We start from the raw sequence: 10,260 nt of genomic DNA, 5'->3' as shown, positions 1-10,260 counted from the left end.
AAAAAGGTTAAAGAAATACAAAGAAAGAGCCTTGAAGGGAAAGAGATTTTGGGGGGAAAGAGCTATAGTGATTCAATCAGGGAACATTAAAAAGAAAATCTTCTGAATAAACTTAATGTAGGGGGTTCTGATTATTCCGAAAACTATTCGTTTTTTCCCGATATTCATACACTTAATATGACTGATGATGATTGAAACTTTGATCAACAAGTGGGTCTCCACGCAAAGACTAAAATTGTCTATTGATATATTGAAGGTACAGAAAAAACATTTTCAATTTTCTGAGAAAATATGAGATTTCATTGATTTTATTTACCATACGGTATGTAAGAAAGCTTCTCGCATATGACGTCACAAATCAAATTATTAAAATTCTGATAATAGCCTTTGATAGATTTTTCTCAAACCTTTGGCAATATTTTTTATTGTCTTTTTCTGCTATTTTAGAATAAACTTTCAGGTGAACTTCCCCTTAAACGGCGGGTGGAGTGTGATTTGCACAGCAGACTCTAGGTGATAAGGTGATCCCCGGGACGATCTTCAACTTTACATGCTTTGCCCGAAATTTCATAAAAATTCTCGCAATAATCTGCATTCATCTTGCCTCTAAAATCGATTGATGTTCATCTAGGCCTATATATAGATTGAACATTATCTCAATATTACAATTATGCAGTAGGTTTAGGGTAACTGGATATAGGGGCGGGGAAATGTGACGTTACTTTGACACTTGAATGTTACACGACTCAGACGACCCTTCTTTTTAAACTCTTCTTCATTCCTCTCTCTCAATCCTTCCCTTTCTCCTCAAGTTTTATGTATTTTTTACTACTTGAAAAACTGAAAAACCCCACTATACCGACAGCACCGTGCCCCTAAAATACAAAACATGCAACCCTATTCTGCATCTTAATATCTATTTAAAACACGAATCGTTTGCTTTCTCTAGAACTGGAACAAACATACATGTATAGGTCCCAAAAACACCAACTATTAATTTTCATAAACTTCCATGTCGCGAATCACAATTGTTTCCAATGATAGGAGATAGGGCTCACAGGAAACAATATAGGCCTAAGGTAATCTCGAACGAGTGTTTGGGATTCCCCTCACCGTTAATTGTTATTTGTTCCCTTCTCTTTTCATTCTCTCTTTTCCTGATAGTTCACTCTCATGCAAACGTCCGCAATTTTAATTCATACGTTTTATTAAAGGTCAAGTCCACCTCAGAAAAATGTTGATTTGAATCAATATAGAAAAATCGGACAAGCACAATGCTGAAAATTTCATCAAAATCTGATGCAAAATAAAAAAAGTTATGACACTTCAAAGTTTCACTTATTTTTTTAACAAAATAGTTATAAGAACGAGCCAGTTACATCCAAATGAGAAAGTCGATGATGTCACTCACTCACTATTTCTTTTGTTTTTTATTGTTTGAATTATACAATATTTCAAATTTTACGAATTTGACGATTATGACCTCCTTGCCTGAAGCACAAAATGTTGAAATAATAACATTCCACGTGCTCAGGGAGGAATGAAACTTCATTTCACATGACAATAACGAGAAAATACTATATTTCATATTTCATATAATCAAACACAAAAGAAATAGTGAGTGAGTGATGTCATCGACTCTCTCATTTGGATGTGACTGGCTCGTTCATATATTTTGTTAAAAATAAGCGAAACTTTTAAATGTCATAACTTTCTTATTCACATCCGATTTTGAAAAAAAAAAATCAGTTTTATGCTTGTTGAATTTTTCTCTTTTTATTCAAATCAAGTTTTTGTTGGAGTGGACTTGTCCTTTAATAAAGAGGGTTAGGTTAACCCTAACCCGAAAGAAGGAGAAAAGGAATGGAAAAGCGAGGAGAAAAACCTATAGAGAAAGAGACAGTTGGCAGATCAAATGGGGCAAAAAATACATGTATTGGGTGGAATCTTTGCCACGTATACCACGAGGGTATGTGTCCAACCAATTTGGGCAGTATTTTACCCAATGCGGGAAGTACAATTGTCCAGTAAGGTTAAAAATAAGCAGCAATTACTTTAGAATGGGCAAAATTTTCATCACACTGGATAAATAAAAATGCCGCAAAGAAATGCCCAATTTTGGTTGGACACAATGATTATGGAGCACTTTTACCCAATACTTTTTTAGAGGGTGGGGGTGGTACATTTTTAAATAAAATATTGTTGAAAAAATAGTAAATAGTTGCTGAATCTTGAATTCACTCGAAGACTAGAGAACTCCGGCCTCAAAACCGGCCTCGGTCGAGAGGAGGCCAAGACTGGCAAGGTCGCGAGGCGCGGCAAACCGAGACCGCCGCGGAGGCCGGGTCGAAAAGTAACAAACTGGGTCACCTCCTAAAAGTAAAACACAGACCTACAATAATTGATGGGGCTTAAACAGGATATAAGCCTATTGTGATCGTACGTTGCTTATACAATTTCATAGATCAACATAATGCCTATGATAATACGACATCAATTCTGTTTTTCAATTACATTGTTTTAAATCAAGAACAAATACCTTGGTTGCCATATGTCCATACCTGCAATATCGTTTAGGATAACAGAATACGAACAGGATTAATGTAAGCCTATACACGATATCCATCCATCATCATGTGGGGTTGACAGGTCCACGCATATACCATCGACTTCGTCAACTTCAATGTTGGTAAGGGGGAAAAACAGCACCCTTTTGCTATAATAATCTCAGCTAAATCCCACTTCAACCATTCTCAAATATTCCATATTGGGGTGAACTCGTCCCGGGAGCTCGTTTCAATTTGAGAGCGGAATCGTTCTATCGATCGTTTCTTCTGTAGCATCTATCATCAAAATGTATATTCGGAAGGCATCTTTCATTCTTCTCATCACCTTGGTGATCCTGTCTCAAACAATGGCTTCACAGCTCTTTGATGAATTAGCGGATGATGGTAAGTAGGCCTATACCCAGTAAAAACGCTGTTTAAGATTTTATACAACGTTGTTTACTATATGAACCTTACAGTAATTGTTTAACCGTTTAAACAATCATGCTTAATTTATTGAAAATTAGATATTGAAAATCAAATTTTGTTGCTTAAGATGTAAACACTTTTTTAAACTGTTTAAACAATTCTTTAAGGTTCATATAGTAAACAGCGTTGTATAATTTTTTTTTACTGTGTATGCTGTTCATCACTGCAACTTAAATTGTATAGTAAAAATAAGATATATATAGGCCTATATATATATATATATATATATATATTTTTTTTTTTTTTTTTTGAAAATTTGAAATAAACTTTGTTGGAACTATAACAATGCATTACCTCTTCGCCTATTTCATCTCATCTGTGTCCAACACGCGGAATGTAATATCGTTATAAAAAAAAGCTTAAGAGAGTTGAAAAGGGCTGAAATCGAAAGAGCTCCATGATAATTTGCAAAGAGAAAAGCAAACTAAACCTGAAATCAAAACCACAGCTAAAAAGCTGAGCCCTCACACCCCTAATACATGAGAGAAGTCTCTTTCAAAGACACAGAAGAAGCCAAAAGACTTGGCCTGATTCATAACATTCCTTTATCACACAAGATGAGCAATGATCTTCGATACTAGCGATTCCAATTAAAATAAAACGATGCCATAGAATTAGAATTCTAATCAAATATATATCCTGAAAATTTTACACAGTTGTATATTTAGAAAACTCTTTATAAAGTCCGGAATACATAGTAGTATACCGGACTTTATAAAGAGTTTTCTAAATATTTTTATTATCATGGATATTTTTTAATGAAATATTACAAATCGTAAATGTGTGTTTTTTCGTTCCAGATTCCAATGCGAGAGAAGAATCTTGGGGCGCGTTATCAAAGCTTCGCAAAAAGGTAGCACATCGCACTTGCGAGCCAACTAAAAAGTGTCAAACAACAGGTAAAATGACGTGTTTGGTAAAGTTATTCGTCTTATTTTGCGTTTACTCTTTCAAGAAAGTTTCAGTATATTTTCAATAACCTCATTTAAACTGAACAAATATCGAACAAAGAAATACTACCCATTAACATCACTGGCGGCGGAAGCCCAAAATTTAGGGGGACTACCCATATTTGTTGAAAAGCCCCCCCAAAAAATCCCCAAAAAACATGATCAACACAAATTTTAGGGGAGAACAACAAAAAAATTTAGACAAGCAAAAAAAAATAAATAAAAAATGTCAACCTAAATTTTAGGGGAGACGCAGAAAAAAACGTCCCCCGCCCCCCTGCTTCCGCCGCCTATGATTAAAATGCGTTTTAATGCCAGCGAGGCAATCCACAAAACTTCAATTGTATACTACCTAAAGTAAACTTTTGGTGATGTATCCATTCGGCAAACTGTACATGTTTTGTGTGTTTTTCTTGTTAAAGGCCTGGTCACACCGCCCGAGCGTTGTTGGAGCGTTCGTGGAACGGAGAGGAAAAATCATCACCGCTCGCTATCGTTCACCATTTTCGAATTCGATTATTTTTATTTTGTTTTCGATTTTTTCCCAATTTTGTGAGCGAAATTCGACCCTCTTTCCCTACCGCTCCACGACCGCTCAAACAACGCTCAGACGGTGTGACCAGGCCTTTAGGGAAATGCAAAATTGGCTTTATCGTTCGACCAAGAATTACATAATCTTACGTTAGGTTATTAAGAGACTAAACTTTAAGAATGTAACAATACATGAAAAGGCTAAATTTTGAGTTCTTTCACGTTATGCATTATACCATTATTGTGTCTGATCTAGTTTGAATTAAAGGAGAATGAAACCTTTGGAACAAGATCGCTTGTGTGAAAACAGAAAAATCAAAGAAACAGATCAACGAAAGTTTGAGAAAAATCGGACAAATAATGAGAAAGTTATGAACATTTGAATATTGCGATCACTAATGCTATGGAGATAGCGAATTGGCAATGCGACAAAGGTGTGTGATGTCACTTGTGAACAACTCTCCCCATTACTTTAGTATATATTTCACTAGAATTGCCTCTTTTATCACATCTATCCATAAATCATGTGTTCTGTCTACATGAGGGCATGTAATACATATTTTTTAAGAATACATCATGGATAAAGAGTTTGTATCATCATAACAAAAAGCAAAAAGAGACATTTTGAGGGTATTTTATTGTCCACCAAAGGGAAAGTTGTTCATCAGTGACATCACACATCCTTGTCGCATTGCAAATGTGAGGATCTCCATAGCATTAGTGATTGCAATATTCAAATGCTCATAACTTTCTCACTATTTGTCCGATTTTTCTCAAACTTTCTTTATTCTTATTCTTTGATTTTTCTGTTTCTACACAAGCCTATTTGTTCCAAAGGTTTCATTCTCCTTTAACTATTAATTGAGGGTCATTTTCAAGAAACTGCAAACCTAATGATTTATGTTACATATTCTAATAAATACAGTATATCGTGGGTATTTTTCTTTTACAGAAAAAACGTCATAGAGTTGTATATAATTTGTTATACATGTTTCGTGATTTTAATATAATATTCTGTGTAATTTCACGTAGGAGGGCATGAAACTTGCGCAGATTACATCTGCTGTCATATCGTCGTGTTTGGAAAGAAAACTTCACCAGGGTGCACACGTAAGACTAAGCATTATAATAATCATACACTTTGATTTTTTTAATCATGTCAATTATCATCCTAAAATTCTCCTTGTAATAACAGTTATGTATTAGTGAGGCAAACAACTACAAGCGAAAGCATATATTTTTCTTCATGTTGCCGCAAAATAATTAAAACATTCTTTTTATTTTTATTTTTTATTAAAAAAAACAAGTGAAGGCAGTATAAAAGAGCATTGTACATTGAATCCTTTGCTCACGGGCATAGGTGCCGCGGCCGGGGATCGAACCCCGGATTAGGCGCCTTAGACCACTCGGGCACGGCACCTCCACTTCTTCTTTTTTTTATGCTGCTTTATTTATTCTTTTCTCGAAAACACACAGCTAATATGACTTATTTATTGTTTGATACCGGCTTTTTATATCTTTTTTTTGCAGCTGTTTCTTCAAGTTAGACACCAAAATCGCTTGTACGTGTATCAGCAAGTGAAGGAAATGCGTTCCGTAATATGAAGATGATGATAGTCATTATTTATGATGGTGATGGCGAACTGGCGATTCTTTGAATCTTTTAGTTAAATGTTTCATAGTGAGATCGTTGACGATTCTTGGGACTTTTCACAGCAGTATATCTAGTATGAAGGTATTAAGTGCAAATAAAATTATATATTGCCGTTTAGTAGGCAATAATTTAACTCATAAACATAATAATCCCTTGAGCTTCTTTGGGAAAATTCCTGCGATACATTCATGAAAAATAAACGGTAGATTTCTGGTTTAATGATTGAACTGCAGTTTGGTACATTAGATAAGCCTAATGAAAAGCAATCCATCTGTATTGGTTTGGGCTAATACATGGAGGTTACGAAAATGTTAAATTTTTGTATTTCCCTTAAATTCAGGGTTATTATTTTATTCCCAGGTCTAATTTCGCAAATTAGAGAAGTCTGATTGATAAGAAGATAATAATTGAGGTGTCAGATATAATTAGTTTTAAGATATGAAAACGACATTTAATTGCATTCATGATAAATAATTATCATTATATATTAATTAATAGAGACGATTCTTTTCCTGACTTTCAGAATGAAGGTTTTTGGCTCTCTTTATGTATTTATTCTTGCCAGAATTTGGTGCAAATACCAACACGATCATGTGTTAATCACATTATTATTTCATATGCGAGAAATTACATGTTTTAATAAAACTTTCACAAGATTACTGGTCGAAATTTTCATCACATCAGTCACTTCATACATAAAAATATATTAAATGAGTTTCTCGATTCTTCTTTTGGCTTGGTACATTATGAATGAAATAAAAAAAAATTAAAGGTTTGAAAAAGAGTGAACTTATCGAAATCCTTGGTTTCTTTCATGATAGCTGACCAAAGAGTTTAGGGGAGACAAGGAAAAAGTATGAAGATGGTAAATACAGTTGCTGATTTAAGTCATAATGATGCTTCGGTGGTGAAGATTATGAAAATGGATGGTGATAATGAAGATGGCTAGAGTGGTGATAATGAAGATGGTGACGATGGCTGTGATGGTGATAATGAAGATGGTGACGATGGCTGTGATGGTGATAATGAAGATGGTGATGATGGCTGTGATGGTGATAATGAAGATGGTGATGATGGCTGTGATGGTGATAATGAAGATGGTGATGATGGTTGTGATGGTGATAATGAAGATGGTGATGATGGTTGTGATGGTGATAATGAAGATGGTGATGAGGGTGATAATGAAGATGGTGACGATGGCTGTGATGGTGATAATGAAGATGGTGACGATGGTTGTGATGAAGAGGATGAAGATGGTTGTGATGGTGATAATGAAGATGGTGACGATGGTTGTGATGGTGATAATGAAGATGATGACGATGGTTGTGATGGTGATAATGAAGATGGTGACGATGGTTGTGATGGTGATAATGAAGATGGTGACGATGGCTGTGATGGTGATAATGAAGATGGTGACGATGGCTGTGATGGTGATAATGAAGATGGTGATGAGGGTGATGATGAAGATGGTGACGATGGTTGTGATGGTGATAATGAAGATGATGACGATGGCTGTGATGGTGATAATGAAGATGGTGACGATGGTTGTGATGGTGATAATGAAGATGGTGATGATGGCTGTGATGGTGATAATGAAGATGGTGACGATGGTTGTGATGGTGATAATGAAGATGATGACGATGGTTGTGATGGTGATAATGAAGATGGTGACGATGGTTGTGATGGTGATAATGAAGATGATGACGATGGCTGTGATGGTGATTATGAAGATGGTGACGATGGTTGTGATGGTGATAATGAAGATGGTGACGATGGCTGTGATGGTGATAATGAAGATGGTGACGATGGCTCTGATGGTGATAATGAAGATGGTGATGAGGGTGATAATGAAGATGGTGACGATGGTTGTGATGGTGATAATGAAGATGATGACGATGGCTGTGATGGTGATAATGAAGATGGTGACGATGGTTGTGATGGTGATAATGAAGATGGTGACGATGGCTGTGATGGTGATTATGAAGATGGTGACGATGGTTGTGATGGTGATAATGAAGATGGTGACGATGGCTGTGATGGTGATAATGAAGATGGTGATGATGGTGATGATGAAGATGGTGACGATGGTTGTGATGGTGATAATGAAGATGGTGACGATGGCTGTGATGGTGATAATGAAGATGGTGATGATGGTTGTGATGGTGGTAATGAAGATGGTGACGATGGCTGTGATGGTGATTATGAAGATGGTGACGATGGTTATGATGGTGATAATGAAGATGGTGACGATGGCTCTGATGGTGATAATGAAGATGGTGATGACAGTGATGATGAAGATGGTGACGATGGTTGTGATGGTGATAATGAAGATGGTGACGATGGCTCTGATGGTGATAATGAAGATGGTGATGATGGTTGTGTGACGGTGATTATGAAGATGGTGACGATGGTCGTGATGGTGATAATGAAGATGGTGACGATGGCTCTGATGGTGATAATGAAGATGGTGACGATGGCTCTGATGGTGATAATGAAGATGGTGATGACGGTGATGATGAAGATGGTGACGATGGCTGTGATGGTGATTATGAAGATGGCGACGATGGTCGTGATGGTGATAATGAAGATGGTGACGATGGCTCTGATGGTGATAATGAAGATGGTGATGATGGCTCTGATGGTGATAATGAAGATTGTGATGACGGTGATGATGAAGATGGTGACGATGGTTGTGATGGTGATAATGAAGATGGTGACGATGGCTGTGATGGTGATTATGAAGATGGTGACGATGGTTTTGATGGTGATAGTGAAGATGGTGATGAGGGTGATGATGAAGATGGTGACGATGGTTGTGATGGTGATAATGAAGATAGTGACGATGGCTGTGATGGTGATTATGAAGATGGTGACGATGGTCGTGATGGTGATAATGAAGATCGGACGATGGCTCTGATGGTGATAATGAAGATGGTGATGACGGTGATGATGAAGATGGTGACGATGGTTGTGATGGTGATAATGAAGATGGTGACGATGGCTGTGATGGTGATTATGAAGATGGTGACGATGGTTTTGATGGTGATAGTGAAGATGGTGATGAGGGTGATAATGAAGATGGTGACGATGGTTGTGATGGTGATAATGAAGATAGTGACGATGGCTGTGATGGTGATTATGAAGATGGTGACGATGGTCGTGATGGTGATAATGAAGATGGTGACGATGGCTGTGATGGTGATAATGAAGATGGTGATGATGGTGATGATGAAGATGGTGACGATGGTTGTGATGGTGATAATGAAGATGGTGACGATGGCTGTGATGGTGATAATGAAGATGGTGACGATGGTTGTGATGGTGATAATGAAGATGGTGACGATGGCTGTGATGGTGATTATGAAGATGGTGACGATGGCTGTGATGGTGATAATGAAGATGGTGACGATGGTTTTGATGGTGATAATGAAGATGGTGATGAGGGTGATAATGAAGATGGTGACGATGGCTGTGATGGTGATAATGAAGATGGTGACGATGGTTGTGATGGTGATAATGAAGATGGTGACGATGGTTGTGATGGTGATAATGAAGATGGTGACGATGGTTGTGATGGTGATTATGAAGATGGTGACGATGGCTCTGATGGTGATAATGAAGATGGTGATGAGGGTGATAATGAAGATGGTGACGATGGTTGTGATGGTGATAATGAAGATGGTGACGATGGTTGTGATGGTGATAATGAAGATGGTGACGATGGTTTTGATGGTGATAATGAAGATGGTGATGAGGGTAATAATGAAGATGGTGACGATGGCTGTGATGGTGATAATGAAGATGGTGACGATGGTTGTGATGGTGATAATGAAGATGGTGACGATGGTTGTGATGGTGATAATGAAGATGGTGATGATGGTTGTGATGGTGATAATGAAGATGGTGATGATGGTTGTGATGGTGATAATGAAGATGGTGATGATGGTTGTGATGGTAATAATGAAGATGGTGACGATGGCTGTGATGGTGATAATGAAGATGGTGACGATGGTTGTGATGGTGATAATGAAGATGGTTGTGATGGTGATAATGAAGATGGTGACGATGGTTGTGATGGTGATAATGAAGA

The 10,260-nt window shown here is 37.1% G+C and overlaps 1 protein-coding gene across 1 annotated transcript; it reads left to right on the top strand.

Annotated features, from left to right (window-relative positions):
• Positions 1–2,718: 2,718 nt before the first annotated feature.
• On the top strand, positions 2,719–6,954 carry LOC121412290 (strongylocin 2-like). The gene is made up of 4 exons (XM_041605185.1): positions 2,719–2,951; positions 3,836–3,934; positions 5,549–5,626; positions 6,047–6,954. The coding sequence occupies exons 1-4, from the start codon at positions 2,855–2,857 to the stop codon at positions 6,061–6,063; spliced, it is 291 nt and encodes a 96-aa protein (XP_041461119.1). The 5' UTR covers positions 2,719–2,854; the 3' UTR covers positions 6,064–6,954.
• Positions 6,955–10,260: the final 3,306 nt, after the last annotated feature.

Source organism: Lytechinus variegatus, chromosome 3, assembly GCF_018143015.1.
Source record: "Lytechinus variegatus isolate NC3 chromosome 3, Lvar_3.0, whole genome shotgun sequence".
NCBI lineage: Eukaryota > Metazoa > Echinodermata > Echinoidea > Temnopleuroida > Toxopneustidae > Lytechinus > Lytechinus variegatus.
Note: the sequence above shows the minus strand (reverse complement) of the source record. Positions and strands in the feature narration are given on the sequence as shown.

Excerpts from the sequence above, each read along its gene's own strand:
- LOC121412290 (XM_041605185.1), top strand. The coding sequence starts at position 2,855 with ATGTATATTCGGAAGGCATCTTTCATTCTTCTCATCACCTTGGTGATC. Across the intron at positions 2,952-3,835 it reads TGATGAATTAGCGGATGATG|ATTCCAATGCGAGAGAAGAA; the intron begins GTAAGTAGGCCT and ends TTTTCGTTCCAG. Across the intron at positions 3,935-5,548 it reads TAAAAAGTGTCAAACAACAG|GAGGGCATGAAACTTGCGCA; the intron begins GTAAAATGACGT and ends AATTTCACGTAG.